The sequence below is a fragment of the Chelmon rostratus genome, chromosome 10 (assembly GCF_017976325.1).
Source record: "Chelmon rostratus isolate fCheRos1 chromosome 10, fCheRos1.pri, whole genome shotgun sequence".
In the NCBI taxonomy this organism is placed as follows: Eukaryota; Metazoa; Chordata; class Actinopteri; order Chaetodontiformes; family Chaetodontidae; genus Chelmon; species Chelmon rostratus.
The window spans coordinates 9,509,640-9,526,897 of NC_055667.1; the positions used below are offsets into that span (position 1 = coordinate 9,509,640).

The window sequence follows — 17,258 nt, forward strand, 5'->3', positions numbered from 1 at the left end:
TAAGTTTAAGCTGTGTAGCAGTGAGTGCCTGATGGGCTTTTTCTTTGCCTCTAAGGCTACATGCAGGCTGCCATCCTCCTCGGATGGTTGGTTGTGGTTGTTTGGGTTGTATGCAGCCTTAAAGGGAATACCTGCAGACATTACACAGGGCTGAAAGAAGTACCTTCAACACACACTGTTTTACTTTTGCAGGTTAAGTAAGATTCATTTCTTTAATCTGTATTTTGATTTAGGCCCACAGTTAATATTCTCCTAAAGAGACGCTAATTGAACATCAGTCAGAGATAAGGCAGTAAGGCAGAGTGTGCATTGTAGAACAAATGAAGATCAGAATGTATCAGGTCTCTCAAGGAAACTAAAAACGAAGAAAGATTAGTGAATTAATAATAAAGTGGTTTGCATAGCGCTGCTATTTTTAGACAGTATATACACTAAAATTAAGTACATGTGATCATGATGAAATAAAAAAAACTATGTTTATATCTTCAGCTGCAAACCTACAGCTTTGTGTGTATCTGCCTGCATTTCATTATACTGTGTGCTGTGTGTGTCTGCTCAGTGATGTCGTGTTTGGCCGTTTTCCAGTACATACTGATGAGATTGTAGGTGTACTGTAGCAGCAGTCTTTGTTTTACATTACATACAATATCCAACCCAACCCAGATTGCCAAGCCTGCAGGGATTTCACATGACAAAGTCTCCTGCCATATGGTGTTTGTCTAACTGGAAGGGAAAAGTCAATACGACACCGATGTGTTTGTACCTATTTTAAACTATTGCAGTGATTCAAAGTGATGCATGGACCCGTTGAGGAGCTGTCGTTTTAACAGAGAACAACTCGGAGGGAAGACGATGCTGAGCGAGTTAGTGATGATATGAAAGGACAGAGTGAAGCCCATAGGGAATTATTGGACTGCCCGTTCTGGAGGATTTGTACTGAATCAGGTCGGAAGAGGCCATTTTAAGGCTGGTGTCAGATTTATGAACTCCTGATCAAATGTAGGAAAAAATGATGGTACATTAATTTGTCCAAAGAGCGATACATCACTCAAGGAAGAGTCTAAAAAATGAAAGATGACTGAAAGATTACCTGCTCTCAAGGACTTTAGATGTGAGGATAAAAATAGCAACAGCAGAGCCACCATCAGCCAGTGGTTCTTTGCAAGAAGACCCACGAAACAGACAATACTGCAGCATCAGTCAACATCAATCCGTATTGACTTTTTAGTCTCAAAATAATTTGTGAGTTCAGCTCAAACAAATCCCCACTGTGGGTTACAGTGAAATAAAGGGGGGAAAAGCAAGCTCTGCAAGCCAGTCAAGTGAACACAGACATGTGTGTGATGGGTAATGTAACTCTTCCCGCAGCAAGCTACAGACAGACAGCAGTGAATACTGATCCCCACAGGACCCCGTGTGTGCATGGTCTGTCGGTCTGTTTGTTTCACAGCACTTTTCTCTAATAGAAAGGGACACAACTAATTTTTGAACCTGTTCATCAGTGAATCCTCGTAGAAAAACCCTGTACAGAGCGCGATAGAGGGATAGCACCATAAGTAATCTCTCCTCTAGTCTGGCTGCCTTCTCTAATAGTGATAATTGAAAATAGACCTGTGTTATTTTTGATTCGGAATTGTCATTTTAATGTGCAGGTGACTAAAGTGGTGCAGTCCCGCTTTGCCCAACTGAGACAGCTAAAGATCAGGCTATTCCTTTCCTCTGTAGACCGAGAAAAGGTCATCCATGCTTTTATCTCTGCCAGTTTTGACTATTGCAATGCACTTTATTCTGGTGTCGGCAGGCGAAACATCTGAAGACTGCAGCTGATAAAAAGACTGCTGAGAAGCACATTACACCAACCCTCGCTGCCCCTCACTGGTGACCTGTCAATTTTACAATCGATTTTAAGATTTTACTGCTTGTTTTTAAAGCCTTAAATGATCCGGCGATCCTGTGATTTGCTAACTTTCTAAGAGCCGGATCGCAGCTTGAGACCCACTGGCAGGGCCCTTCTATCATTAATTTGTACAACCTGTTGTACAAATTAATGATGAAAGCGCGTAATTGAGTGTCTTGTTAAACTAGAGGATTGTGGGTTGTCCATCGCTGTAGGCTATTAATGCTGTAAATGTGACACTGGTCAATGCTGTGTCACAGACAAAAGAAGTAATGGATTATGTTGTGGGGACTTCCACTTACTGCAGAGTTTAGTAGCTGCCATCTCAGAATGAACTTCCAGGTAATGCTCTTGTGACCTAATTGGCAGTTTGACTGACTGTTCCTGTGTGACCGGTCCTGCTGTCCTGCTCTCTGCCTTAACTCTAACTCACCACCTTGCTCTTCCAGCCAGACGTTCAAAGCTAAACATAGAATGCAGCAGAGACTTTCAGATTCAGGCAGCATGCCATTGTAACAATTCCCCTTTGTCATCTGAGCACGCCAGCTCAATGCTGATTAATGAGCTGGGGTCAGAGCCTCCCCAGGAGGAAGTTGCCATTATCTTCAATACTGTGCATGTGGGAATTTCTGAATGGAGGTGAAGTCAGGAAAGGCAATCAGTGTTAATCACAATGAAAGAGCACACACTTTGATCTAAGCTCCCCTTCCCTTCACTCTTCGTTTGTCTCTCTGGGGAAACGTGCAAACCCAGCAGAGACTAGTTAGGCCATGTGTAGTTTCTTTTCAAGGTTTTGGCATCATTACGGGCTCATGAATAAAACACATGCAGCAGTTTTGGGGCACTTTGTGAGGCTGCCTTTCCAGATTGATGCAGTGAATGGAAGACCTCATATTTTCCATTGATCATACAACAGCCAGCAAGTGGAACGAAGACAATAATGGTGATTACGATGATGATGAAGGTTGCGATGATGATAGCAATGCACGATTGGTGTCCAGGATTGTGTAAATGTTCATATATCATGAAAAAAGAAGGTAAATAATCAAAACATCTAGTGAGGATTTAGGATTTATTTCTTTTTCCAACCCTTGTGCCTCATTGATAATAATTAAGGCAGCTGCAGCAATTCATAATGTTTGTGGAGACCATGTGAGGAATTGATCTGCCTTCCTGAGTTTTTCTAGTTTTGTGTTTGTGGTTTTAAATCTTTGAATATGTGTGTTATTTAAAGATCAAAACAGTGCTCCACATGCTGTTTGAGCATAAGCAAATGTATGCTCTCTGTTTCATAAAACTGAATAATAAAAACCTGATTAGAGCAGTTGCACAGACAGTAAAGGTGTGTTGTCAGCCCTGTTCTAGATTTTGATTGGTCACAGCTCCTCTCAGATGAGAGGTAGAGCAGAGAGCACAGTGAAACCCGGGAGAGCCTCATTAAACTGAGTTTTCCTGCCTCTCTTTTGTTAACAGCATCCTTTCCCCATTTATCTTTTTCAGGACTCAGATTCACTTCACAGTGGCCATTGATTTCACCGCATCAAATGGTGAGTGTTTTGACTGCCATCACCCTGTTCTGCTTCCATTTCCGTCCTCTGATGTATGACTGTGGCATTTTCCATCTATCAAACAGGGGGCTGGAGTTTTCTCCCCGCTTGTGATAATCATTTTTCTTGTTCAACTTTTTTATTGAGGATTTGTCAAGTCAAGTACAAGGAATTATATTTTTAAAGTGGACAGAGGGAGAGAGAAGACATCAATTCTGAACTGCTATTTGTAAACTATAAACTATATGTGTGTATAGATGTACAAATGTAGAGATACACAAAAACGATTGAAATAAATGTGAAGAAAATCTAAGATTATCATCTATCTCCCTGCTCCTTCTCTAATCCTCCACCTAATGACGTAACCTGACGCGCCAGATGGTTTGTTCCACAGAACCATCTGGGAAGTTGTCCATGGAAAGTGTTTGGAAAGGGCACGCACTTTCAAAGACTACTTGGCAGGTGATTGGATGAACCATCTGTCTATCGGCGTCCATCACGGGCTAACTTCAACCAATCAAATCAATGAACCACATGATGTTTTAGGAGTCAGTGAGAAGAAGAGCGAAACTATATTTTCCATCAGGAAAGCCTTTGATGGCATTCTTTGCTTTTCCTTCAATGCAGAAACACTCTCCAGTTCTGATGCTATAGCATCGACGTATAGACTACTAAATAGTAGCCGCCACTGTTGCTTTTGAACCAACAGTTGCTTCTCTCGATGTCATCACACCTAAACCACTCCCCTAGCTGCCAGTAGTTACTTTGCAAATTCATATTATTAATGTAAAATATAATCTACAAATAAATTTTTATGTATTTTTATAGATTATGCTTCCCAATAACAGATTAATTAGTTATACACACTAATTCAAAAAAGTTGCTGTTTGCAGCTGGCTTTGACATATACTAAATTGAAAGCAGTGCAAATACAATATATTTAATGCTTTATCTCATCAACACCACAGATTTTGTAAATTTGATGGCAGCAAACTTCTTTCGAAGAAGTTTGGCCTGGAGCAACAAAACACTGGGAAAGTTGTTGAACGCTCCAAAAACACCTGTTTGGATCATTCAACAGGTAAACATGTTGATTGGTAACAGGTGATAGGATCATGATGGGTATGAAAGGAGCATCCTGGAAAGGCTCAGCCGTTCACAAGCAAGGATGGAGTGAGACTTTTGGTATTGTCGGGGTTGTAATTCGCTCCACCTTTACCAGCTGCAACATGAAGCTTACACCTTAATGAATCAATAACTGTAATCAGTTAATATATAGTAGTCTGAAATGGGCCATTCTGCACAATTAGTACTTCACTTTTGTGATTAAAGTATATTTTCATGCTAATACGTCTGTTTTTCAGTTAAATTTTGAGGGTAGAACAATTACTTAGAACAGAGCATTTCCACACTGCGGCTTTGCCACTTATAACTAAATGAATGATAAGAATACTTCTTCCGCCTACAAGCAGTCAATTAGTAGCTTTCACATGCATTCAAACATTTCAACGTGACCATTCTGAAGGTATTTTATCCTCTCAGCTTCCATTGAGCGGCATGTGATATTTTGACTGTTATTGATTCATGCCAGTATAAAAGGGAATCGATCCAGAAGTGTTTGCAACGTCTTCACCTCAGAACATCCAATTTAGTCTTGGCTCATTTGATATTTCTCCGCTTGCAGCTGTCATTTCGATCTCCGTCTCATGGCTTGCATCACTGACTCTGACTTCTCTTGTCTTGGAAGGAAATCCATCCCAGTCTACTTCACTGCACTACATGAACCCGTACCAGATGAATGCCTATGCCATGGCCCTGAAGGCTGTGGGAGAGATCATCCAGGACTATGACAGTGATAAGATGTTCCCTGCCCTGGGATTCGGTGCTAAGCTGCCCCCTGATGGGAGGGTCTCCCATGAGTTCCCTCTGGTGAGTAAACTATGGGGTTATTTCAGATGCTATTTTAGGTTGTAGTTCATGACCAGTATTTTTGATAGAATATATTTTAATCTGACTCTTTGTGAAAATAGTCTTTGGCCCTCCCAGTGGAGCTTATCTTTGAGTGTGACTGCTTGTTTGTGTTTTTATGCTCTCTCCAACATGTGTGGATAAATGTGTCGCAATATGGATGTGTGCATTTTGAGAAGAACACTGCTACACCTCTGACATACATAATTCAGAGTGAATTTCATTTACCTTTTATAGTGCAAATTAGGTTCTGTAAGGCTGAAGGATTCTTAAATCAATTTGGCTTCTCTCAGCCAGCTAATGTGCTCTGGCTGCTGCATAGTGCAGCCTAATGAGGAGTCTGTCTACAGGGTAACGTCTGCATCACTCCATGTTTCCATTAAAATTTGCAAATTAAGATTCATCTCACCATATAATTGAAGCCTCATTCTTTTATGCTCTAGTCTTGTAAGTGATTTTAAAAGTGAACAGTCCTGGCTGCAATATTTGTTATATGTGTTTGGTTAGAAATGCGCCTCGAAGGAAGCTAACCTTTGAAGCAAAGTTTGACAAGCACGTCTCTGGAAGCAAAGCATGTTTTCAAAATGTCACTCTGCCCTTAAAGAATAACTCCACGCTCGATAATTTACGGTGAAGAAACGCTAAATCTCTGTGTCTGATGAACATGTGGCCAGGTGTGGCCTGTTGTTACTGAACTGCAATGGGTGTGGGACGAGCATGTAGTCACCATTGGTTAGAGCGATACCTTTTCCATCCAAAGGTGTGTTCAACCTTGCTTACCTTTGTTTGAAAGCAGTCCAAGTCCACTTACATCCTACATTTAGAAATAGAAAATTAATGTTGGATGTATTTTGAAACACCAAATAATTTTTGAGCTAACAATATACATGTGCAGATAACACACTTTTAGAGTTGTTTAATTGAGGTTAACTGCTTCCCTCTAGAAGATGATGGTAGATGACAGAATCAGAAACAATCAGAGATACTACTTCAGTCTTTCCTTTCATCTGGCTGTCATCTATATTTGTCTTTTTTCCACGTCTGCACAATGCATGATGGTAGTTTTGTCTGTTAGTGAGCATCGTTTGTACACTACTTTTTAACATTGTGTGATCACTTGAGGGGTATAATAATTCTCACTAGACATTCAGAAAATGCTACAAAGCACACTAGACTGTATAGGGAATAGATGTCTGCGATGCAGAAAACACAGAAGGTATAGCAGAAATTCATAATAAATGACTCAATTGTAAAATGCAAAATATTGCGGACATTGCCAAAATGTTTATGCAATTTATAAAAATCAGGCTTTTCCCTACCATTATAAGTGTTTTTTCACAGTGTCCAGCCGAGCACAGAGAAAAATGGTGCCACACACACACACACACACACACACACACACACACGCACATAGAGTCATGTCAAAGAGGTCCTCTGAGAGACAGACAGAGAGAGGCAGCACACTAGCAAGAGCTCATCACTTCAACAAACTCTCAGAAGTGTAACCACATGGGTGGATGAAAGACGTGAGTTTGTTGAAGACTTAATGGCTGTATGCTTAGAGTCAAATATTCTGCTGGGAAAAATGAAAACACCGTTTCTGGTCAAGCACTGTAAACAAGGAGGAGCTTTGCCCGAATGCGAGAGCAGCCTCCATCAGAGCCACTTACCCGCTGTGTCCCAGCTGCATGCGGGGGCTGTCCTGCAGAAGAGCAATTTGACAGAAAATAATGTTGTGCTACATCTAATTCATTTATGTTCATCATATTTTGAATATTCTTTTATTGAATATATATATAATATTATATAATAATATAATTATTTACATCTTTATTATTTAGACACTCTTTCTGATGAAAAAATGTGCTTAAATAAATTGACAAACATTTGAACTGATCAACAGTTCCTAATATGTGAATGTCAAAGTATTTAAAGACAAACTTAACAGCTGCAGAAAATGTTGCTTTTGCTGACCACTAGTCATTCAACTTCCACTTTGCTGCAGTGATCGAGCAGTGTACTCTAGTGCGTCTGTACCTGCATTCTTTCTAGCGACCAGCAGGGGGCGACACATGTGGCTGCAAAAGGAATCTGACTGTATGTAAGCTTATAAGGAAAAGACACTACTTGTCACGAGATTTTTTTTTACCTCAGTAAACATTTTCAGAATTAGTTTTTCATCTCAATCACTAGTTTCAAGTCTTCGTCAAAACAGCGGTCCCGTTCTCAGTCAGATCCAACCAGGATCGAAACAGTGGGTGACGTTATGGTGGGTTTACACTTCGGTACAGTGTGACATCACTGTTGGTTACAGGTGCGACAGGATGCACTTCTGACCACGCCCATCAATAAAGCTGGGCGTGGTCAGAGGTGCCAGGATGGGAAAACACTGCTGTTCAGTCTGGTAAAAAGTTTCTTTTTAACTTCTCTCTCAGACTACTGGAACACTAATTGTTGTTTACATCAACTGTTCATTGTTATATCAAGCCATCTGGTATTCCCATATTGTAATAAGATAATAGAAAATGACTGCTATTTCTGTTCCTGCACCTTTCATGTTTTGTTTTTGTTCCTCTCAGAATGGCAACACTGAGAATCCGTACTGTAACGGCATGGCGGGGATTCTCGAAGCTTACCATCAAAGCCTTAAGACAGTTCAGCTGTATGGACCCACCAACTTCGCCCCCGTTGTTAATCATGTGGCAAGGTACACGCACTAATACCCGTCCCAGTGAACATCACAGGGTGCAGCCGTTCTTTCTGTCAGAGTCGATCTGTAAATAATCTTCAGCAGGGAGACGTAGCTCCGAGGTATTGAGACAGTGAGTGATGGATTTCTCTATGAATTCAGCAGAACTAATGAAGGGAGAATAAACAATCAGTTGCCAGGCTGAGACGAACAGAAATGGTAATCAGGCATGTGCAGTGCAGATGCTGCATCGCTTTTCAGACAACCAGGGTGGTGAGAGTTTAAAGGTAAGGTGGTGGGATTGGCAGGGGACTAGTAAGTGGATTCACGTCATGTAGCCTGCCAGCCACTGTTCAATAAATGAGCTTTCCTGTGAATGTGGCACCACATGCTTTAATTCACCAAGTCAAACTTCCTGTAGCTGCAAGTGGAATCAGTGCTCAAAGTGAATTTGAAGGCTGAGTCTACAAGTGGGGCTCCATCACATTAAATACACAGCACACTCGATTTGTTGAAAATGCTGCCCTCAAGATTGAAAGAGCAGTGAAATTGTAATAAGGCACAGGTGTGCACTGGCCCGGCCCCCGACCTCGGACTCAAACTGGTCCTGAGTTCCCTGTAATGATGACTCATGACTTGGCTTTGACTCGAATATTAATGACTCACGCTTGGATGCAGCTTTATGCACTTTGGACCTGAACTAGAATTTCAATTTTCAGCATTTCCCTGTATTTCTGGATTGTTAACACTTTAGTCTAATCCTGTTTAGCATTTATCAGCACCATGTAAACATTTAATACATGTTTAAAAGACACTGTAATGTAGTTGTAAGCAGATATAAGGACATTTTCTAGATATATGACCATGTTTATCAATGTACAGTATTTGCATCACAGCCAAGGTTGATTTCAGTTTTGCCAATGATGGAATCGGAATGGTATTGATATCTTTAAGTCACATATATAGCAAATAACATGGTTAATAACAGGTTTTACTAATACACATGTAAATTTGATGATTCTGTTTAAGTTTTATTACCTTCCTCAGAGTTGTGTTTGCTTTTTCCCTTTGACTGATGCCACAACAGCCAGAACAGAAAGATGTTCTTTCCCAGAATAAGAGGATACACACAGACACCCAATGCAGAAACAAGAAACAGGAAGAAGTCCAGACCGAGCGCAGACCTCCATGCATGATTTCAAGGAATAAAAATGATGAATAAATAAAAATCGAATAAGGATTTTATACCCAATAAAAAACATCACATTATGGCTTTGAAAAGTCTGGGTTGAAAGCAATCGGGGACTTTATGCATTTATGAAACTACACTCTCTACAGTCTCTTTGCCTAAAGGGTGCAGTACGACTAAAAGTGCAGTAAAACTCAAATGCTGAAAATTATTCACAAAGATGTTGCGGACCATTAGAGTGTCTCAGCTATTCAGAACGAGTGAAATAGGTCATCCAGTAAAGCAATGATGAAAGGATTAAAGTGACTCTTTACATGACCAGAAACAGATGTTAACATTGAGCAGGACGGGCAATTCTTGTTTTTTTACCGTGGGTTGTGCGTGGAGCACAGGCAGAGAGCTGGTTCATTAATGAGAGCATGTTCTTAAATCGCTGATGCAGAACACATTCTGGATACCAGATGCACAGTATGATGTTAAATTGTTAATTGTGTGAGTTCTATGGAGGAATCTAAAAATGTGGACTATTGTACAATATTGTGTTTGGTGCTACAGTTATGACTCAGCTAATGTGGTCAGATGTCTTCAGTGAGCGTGGTCCACATTGTCAGGGGCCACATGAGACAAATGTCTCTTTAATCTCCCAAACACCGCTCATCGCTCTTGCCTTTGTCATTAACTGGGCACGCACTTTGATTAAAATGTCAGCGCCTCACAGTCAAATTTACCGGACGGAAGGCGAGAGTAAGGGCCGACCTCTGACCCGTCCTTGGCCCTCATGGTAATCTGCCGCCTTCTTTTCCCCTCGTGCTCATCAAGTCTGGTCAGTCGAGTGCACGGCAATCAATACTGCTCTGAAAGAATAAGACTGCAGCACTTGCATAAACAGTTTAATAAATTATTCATAGCCAGCAGCCAGCGATGGGCGATTGAAACTAGGCCACACTCACTTTGGTGTCTCTGATGGGTTTCGTAACAGTGTCTGGATAGACCTCTGAGATGTGAGGAGCTATCCAACATATTTTCCTTCTTTGCATGTCTATATTGAGCTTTTGTGTCGTATGCTGGGTGGAAGGGGAGTTTGTTTCTGAAGATCATGTTTTTTTTATGTCTTTTTTTTAATCTCTGACACAGTGGTTGCCGCTCTGCTGCTCTTAGATCTTTCTCTCTGCTTGAGTTTTCTGTGAATCCATGAACATGTGGTCTACACCTGTTTTCAACTTTGCATGACTTTTTTACATGGTCTGTGTGTCTTAAACCACTCTGTGCTGATGATTTCTCTGTTTCAGGTATGCAGCAGCGGTGCAGGACGGATCTCAGTACTTTGTCCTGCTCATCATCACTGATGGCGTCATATCCGACATGGCCCAGACCAAGGAGGCCATAGTGAATGTAAGTGCTGCTGTAACACTGCCTTCACCTCTCTGTCTCTCTCCACTCTGCAGGGCTCCAGCACTGCAGGTGCTTTTAGCGTACTGTGGCCCCTCTCTCAAGCTTTCTGTTACTTTGAGGGGTTTATAAGCCAGTGGCAGTATATTCGAGGATTAATGGGATGTTTTCTGCTCCACTTGTCTCGCCCCTTTGCTTGGGCGCTCTGTTCCTTTTCATTGAGACCCTCGGGAGGCTGAGGGGCTCAGCTGAGATTCACTCTCAGTTCAACAGGTTCACTTTATTAGAGGCAAGGGTCTGATCCGCTGCACCATCTTCAGCACTGTTTGGTCAAATTTGGAAGCATCATTGTGTTTCTTCTATGCGTATGCTGTGTGCTGCATGTTTTTTGTGTCAGACTTGGAATATGGCTGCAGTGGTAACACACTCAGTGAGTCATTCATCGCCCTCACAGCGACACGGTGCTCTGACCCCCAGCAGACTGGGTTTAAAGGGAATTTGCGACTGTTAATCAAACCATTCGAACAGCCACACCTTCCTTTTAAGATCTTGTCTGCTGCTCTGCACTGCTGAACCTGCCGTGTCCTGCCGCCACCTCTCGCCTCTCAGTTTGGACCTGGCTACTCTTTTCTCTGCACGCAGCGCAAAGGACTCAATGACCTGCATCACTTGACATTTAGCCTTCGCCCTGAGATTACTCATAATGAAATAGTTAAATGCAACACTCATCTCTGCACTTCTGGTTTCATAGTTGTGTTGCGTGATGCAGTGGTGTATCTTCAGAGATATCTTAACAGATTGCACATGGCAGATATCTGTTGGTCGTATTACAGGTGCTACTACTGACCAAACTGTACTGTAATCTGTGTTTATCTGGTTTCCTTGTTCCCCAAACCAGCCCAGCATGTGTCCCCACATCTATCAGGACAGCCTTTGCAGCCCTCTTTCCTTTCATGTTTTTCTTTTAGCTCCAAATTTCATTTCAGGACTTTAAATTATAAAAGAGTGTCTCTCTCTGACCTGGTTGGCCAAAATATGAATTGATGTGTGCCCAGGTATTAGATTCTTGGGGTGTCCGTTTTTGTGTAGATAGGAGGGTGGCTCGCCCATGTAACTTCGTAAAATCCATGAATATTTTAAAATTTAGAGACAGTTTATAACCTGCAGTTGGCAGAGTTCATCTGTGCATTCTGAATTGAAAAAGCAGAAGTTTCACCTGTCCGGCCAACTTTGGACATTGACTAAAAAATAAGATAAAAGTTGTGTACCAATTACTGGATACTGTCACTGAATGTTGTCTGATTGTTGTTGAATTTGTCACATTTTAAATATATGTTATTAAATGAATTCTGTCTATATATCCAGGATACAGTCTTCAAGCTGCTAGAACATCTCTTTTTCTCACTGCTCTCCCCATTAATCTCTTCAACACCACAGTCATTACAAACACTTGCTGTATGGCCAAACTTTGTTTATACTAAGAGAGCCCTGAGTTAACAGATACCAGATATACTGGCTCGATTTCAGGGAGGTGTGTATTGTATTGTGCACGAGAAATATAGAATTGTTTTTATCTTTATCTAAATCACTCTTCCCTGAGTTCTAACTTTTGCTTCTCTTAAGATGAAATTAATGGGGGATTTTTATTTTGTAAATACAAGCACAAAGCAACATGGAGTGTTAGCATAGAGACACAGAAATTGGTATAGTTTAAATCCTCTTGCCTCTCGGTTAATGCAAACAACGGGGGAGAAAAGCCGGTAAATTCCTTCAAGAATCAATTAAATGCTTATTATGAGAACAGGTAGCTATCAGTGTCTGTATGTTTATTGTTGTTCTGTGCTGTGAGAGTTATGAGAGTGTTCATACAGATTGATGGAGTGAGATCTCCTGAGTGACTTTGCGGTACAGGCTAAGTAACAAATGATGTTGACTGAATAATTCAGCTCTGGACGCAGAATCTGATCTGGCATTTATAGGTATGTGCTTGTGGGGTCTTGTGTTGCTGGAAAGGGGCAAACAGAAAGCATGTATTTTGTGTGAGAGCAGGAGGTCATGAGGAATGAGCCTGGTGGAGGGGAAGATAAAATGGGAGAAGAGATGGAGGGAGAATAATGATAGTGAAGGGGGGGGGGTCTATTTGCTCCTATCTGTGACAGGCCTCTCCCCTTGGGAGGTTTTTCCAGGAAAGCTGACCTACTTTTACCCCTGTAAATGCATTTCTACCACAAGCATACCATATATCATTCATTCATGTCGGAGCTTCCACATTCTCCACATCAGAGCTGTGGTTTGCAGTGGAGAAACCTGCACAGCTCAAGCTGTTTGAAGGCTAAGGCTCACTAAACATTTATTATGCAGGTTTAGGTTTTGTTTAGGTTGGAGTTGAATAGGCAGGACGTGTGCCTTTTCTGCTCTGATGTTAACAGTGTTTGAAGCATGTCTATATGAAAATATCATGAATAAATGATGACTGAGTGATGTAAGTGTGTAGGATGAAGTAATCATATTTTATGAATAAAGAGTTTGACTTCATGTTTGTACATGTTTTTTTTTCTTTACTGTTTTTCTTGTTCTGCTCTTATTTGCGAAGTCCAGAACATCGAGTAACCTTTTATGCTAAGTATTCTACATGGTGATTGTGTACACAGTGTAATAGTTTGCTCAAATATTCTGCAGTTGTAGCAACCTTGGGGCCACTGAATTGAACACCCAAACTATGCAACATTATATGATGTGAAACAAAGTCAAGAGTCTGCTGTGATGGTGCAATCCATTTATGTTTATCTGACTTTATTGTCTCTTGGCTTTTCTGCAGATCTGTGCTTGCAGATTAATGCTGACTGTGCAGAATGAGGAGTGCGTTGTGGGAATAGTACAAATCACTGTGTGTGTGTGTGTGTGTGTGTGTGTGTGTGTGTGTGTGTGTGTAACCCCTCCATACGCTGATGAAACATCTGATGTGAAGCCTTTTTCAGAAAACACAGTAGGTGCTCCTCCAGGCATCTGAGTGACACATGACTGTTTGTTCTTCTTGTTCATGACAGGCAGCTAAACTCCCCATGTCTATCATCATTGTTGGAGTTGGCCAAGCTGAGTTCGATGGTGAGAACAGGAACTGAAGTAAAAAAAAAACAAAAAACAGTGGAAACCAGCTTGGGCTTGCCCCCAAGCATAACAAGGATTGTGCATCTTATCAATTCATAGTGTGAAAATATTTTCTATTTGAGATTGTGTTTCATACACCTTTTCTCTGTAGCCATGGTGGAGCTGGATGGTGATGACATCAGGATTTCCTCACGGGGGAAGTTGGCAGAGAGAGACATTGTACAGGTGAGACTTTTCGAATGTTTTGTCTCACTCTCAGCTTCTTACGGGATCATTTCTGCCCCAGTGGTCATGCTTATCGATGGAAACGTTACAAACCAAGACATCTCAACTCCAGGCCAGATTGTTTTGAAATATGGTATAGTCCATCATTTTTGATTTCAAGCTGAAAGGAAATCATCTTGACAGACACCTTGAAATTTATTAGACACATTCACGCTCCACAGAGGATGAACCTCTTGCATTTTGGACACTCTCTTGGAGTTTTCTTATCCAACTCCCACACCCTTTGTCTTCTATTCTCGCACCACAGTCAAGCTCAAATGCAAACCTTTCCAACAGGAATTCTCATAATCTAATTGGCAAGTGTGTGCAAAATTAGAGAATAAACTCTTGGTTTTTTAATGACCTTCTGGCCTTTCCTCTGCCATCAGCATCAGGTAATTGTCTAAAACATGCAAGGGGTCATGAGGATATGCATGTATCCCATTTGTACACGCTTCCTCGACTTTGGTTCGGCTACAAGCACATAACTTGAAGCCCATGTCATCTCGTGACCTCGCGATCTTGCAAATCCAGCTGTCTCAAGAACTGGTCGGTCGGCTTGTGTTTTCTCTTGGAAGTTTCTGACACTGCGAGAGATTGTTGTGAAGATGACCTTCAGGAACTTCAAGAAAGCTTCAGATGTCTGCTGATTTTCAGGAACAAATGTTTATCAAAGCCATCTCCACTAATATGGGCCGATCATGTATGATGCATGTTTGGTGCTGCAGTGAAGCTTCAGTGTGTGAACTCTGACGCTCAGCCAAAAATCAGAATTGTTAGTTGTTTTGTTCAGAGCTTTATGTTGTCAGGTAATGGGGCTTCTAGAAGGGCTTTACCTGTTACACACATGATGGTTCTTTTCATAAAGTCACAGATTTCTTTCCCCACAGTTTGTCCCGTTCAGAGACTACATGGACCGCACTGGCAACCATGTGCTGAGCATGGCGCGGCTGGCGAAAGACGTGCTGGCCGAGATCCCCGACCAGCTGATCTCCTACATGAAGAGCAGAGGCATTAAACCCAACCCCGTCCCGCCGCCTTACTCGACCGGCGACCACCCCCAGACCAACCCCGTCTGAGCCCCACACACAGCTCCACGCTGGGGTGGGGCAGGGTCGGGATTGATGGGAACCCGCCTCCACAATGGGAAACGGAAACGCTTTCGAGGCCCTTTCATAAATATTAATCCGGCTACATGAAAAGATGATGAGACTCCATTTTGTTTCGGAGCGATGAGACTGCTTTGGGGGAGGCTGCTGATGATCAGGGAGTTTTACTCTCTCGGAGTGTTTGAGGATGAGAGCGCTGAGAGGAGTCCGGCGTTGAAGGGAAGTTTTAGTTGTTTGCTGTCAAACCTGTCAAAGTGGTGATGTAATGGATAGCAAGTAAACCAGTAGGGAGAGCCTGTGTGAAGGCATAAATATATTAGACTGTGCCAGTGTGTATCATGTTTGTGATACCTTTTGGAATCGATGTGTGTTAAAATAGGAAATCATATGTATACTAATTTATTTATTTATTTATTGCAGAAATAATTTATTCTGTTGAGGGGGTTTTAAGGGTGGGGATTAAAGTCACATTTCCCCTGTAGTTTTCCATCTTATATTTTGTGACCAGTGTAATAAAAAAAACTCCCCATTTCTACTTTGATAAGGACTGTAATATAAAAGCATGTGATAAAACCTATTAAGCAATTTATGAATCCTTTTCATTGATGGATAACTTTTGATTGCGAGCCGTCATGTGGAGGACCTGCTGTGAGCTGTTGCCATACTGATTTTCCAGCACCACGTCTTATACGTATTTCTAATGTTTGTATGAACAGAATGGACTAATCACCGTCCAAATAAAAAGCACAAAGGCTCTAATGATAATACCCAAGCTGAAAACTGTTGTTTAGACAGTACCAGCAGCTACCACAATGAAAATAATGGAAAGGACCCCACATTTTGTTTTCAGCACGGCTTTGACAGCGTCTTCCACCATCATCTTAAACAGGATGACAACAGGAAGAATGTTTACGAGGAAATAACTATACTGATCCTGATACTGATTAACTTATCCTGAGTGCAGGATTTTTACAGAAAAGTAGATGAATAATTCAGAGCACATACCCGCGGTCCCTGTTAGTGTGCAGAGAGGTAAATTGTCTGCTGCCATGTCTCATTTGTCATCTTGCTGTTTCCTTCCATTATGTTTGTTGTGGTTGCAGTTTATTGTCTGGGATTCCGCTCGGTACTGTTAAAGGACCCTTCAAATAAACTTTTGATGTCCCATTAATGGATTTGTTTCCCCAGAATGAAAACAGAACAAATCAGCGACAGGAGATATTTTGGCGTTGAGTGTTTTTTTTTTAAATGATCTAAAAAAAACAACTGATTGCACAAAAAACAAACAAACAAAAGCAGTCACAAGAACGTATGTCCTGATCCATTCTGTGTCTTGTTTATGCACTGAGTTTACTGTGTTTTACTTTTTCAAATTAATTGAGTGTTCCCAGAAAACATTGTTTTACACTAATGCACAACAGCCCATTTTATAACAAAACATTGGGAAACCATATTATACCTAAGATACAACTTCACAGTTTAGTTTTAGGATTTAAATCAAGCTAAGTGTTGATCAATTCACATTTGTTCGCTGCATTTCTTTTCAGTGACTGTGTACAAAGTTGGTAAAGACAGTTACAGCCGTTGTGGCCCAGTTGTGCACATCCTGATTTATCTATTTCTACTGGCCATCGTTTTCATCTTTATCTCTCAGTCACTCAATATCTCGATCCAAATGTGCCTATTATATGGAAACATATCCAAATTCAGTTACCCAGGTGTTACTCTGCCAGCAGCAGCAGGTCTCATGTTCAAGATGTACACACACAAAATGTTAGTGATGGTAAAACTGTCGCGGGATTAGGACTAGGACGCTGTCTTTTTATACTTCTCTTCACTAATGATCTTTGAAATAATGAAAGTTAAGTGTCGCTGAGCCTTGTTGTACAATATTCAAAGTCAAGACTTGTTTACAACTCAGCTGTGGCTACTTACATTGCCTCAAGGAAAAAAGTAAACATTCATGGGTTTCATTAAGAAGTGAGTTTATCTCTTATTTGTTGTGTTTGTGCATTATTCGCTCTGCTTTTGTGCGTAGAGAGTTTCGCAGAATGACAGTGGGGAGCGAAAGTTTACAGAGATTCGTCACGTTGCTTTC

General features: G+C 41.3%; 1 protein-coding gene across 1 annotated transcript in view; it reads left to right on the forward strand.

Moving 5' to 3' along the window:
• cpne5a (copine Va) overlaps positions 1–15,130 on the forward strand; it is a 70,273-nt gene extending 55,143 nt beyond the window's left edge. Inside the window, exons 15-21 of the mRNA XM_041945271.1 lie at positions 3,398–3,444; positions 5,192–5,373; positions 7,992–8,119; positions 10,580–10,682; positions 13,727–13,784; positions 13,939–14,012; positions 14,942–15,130. Of these exons, the coding sequence (XP_041801205.1) occupies positions 3,398–3,444; positions 5,192–5,373; positions 7,992–8,119; positions 10,580–10,682; positions 13,727–13,784; positions 13,939–14,012; positions 14,942–15,130 (781 nt within the window). The remainder of the gene's footprint in view (positions 1–3,397; positions 3,445–5,191; positions 5,374–7,991; positions 8,120–10,579; positions 10,683–13,726; positions 13,785–13,938; positions 14,013–14,941) is intronic.
• The last annotated feature ends 2,128 nt before the right edge of the window (positions 15,131–17,258 follow it).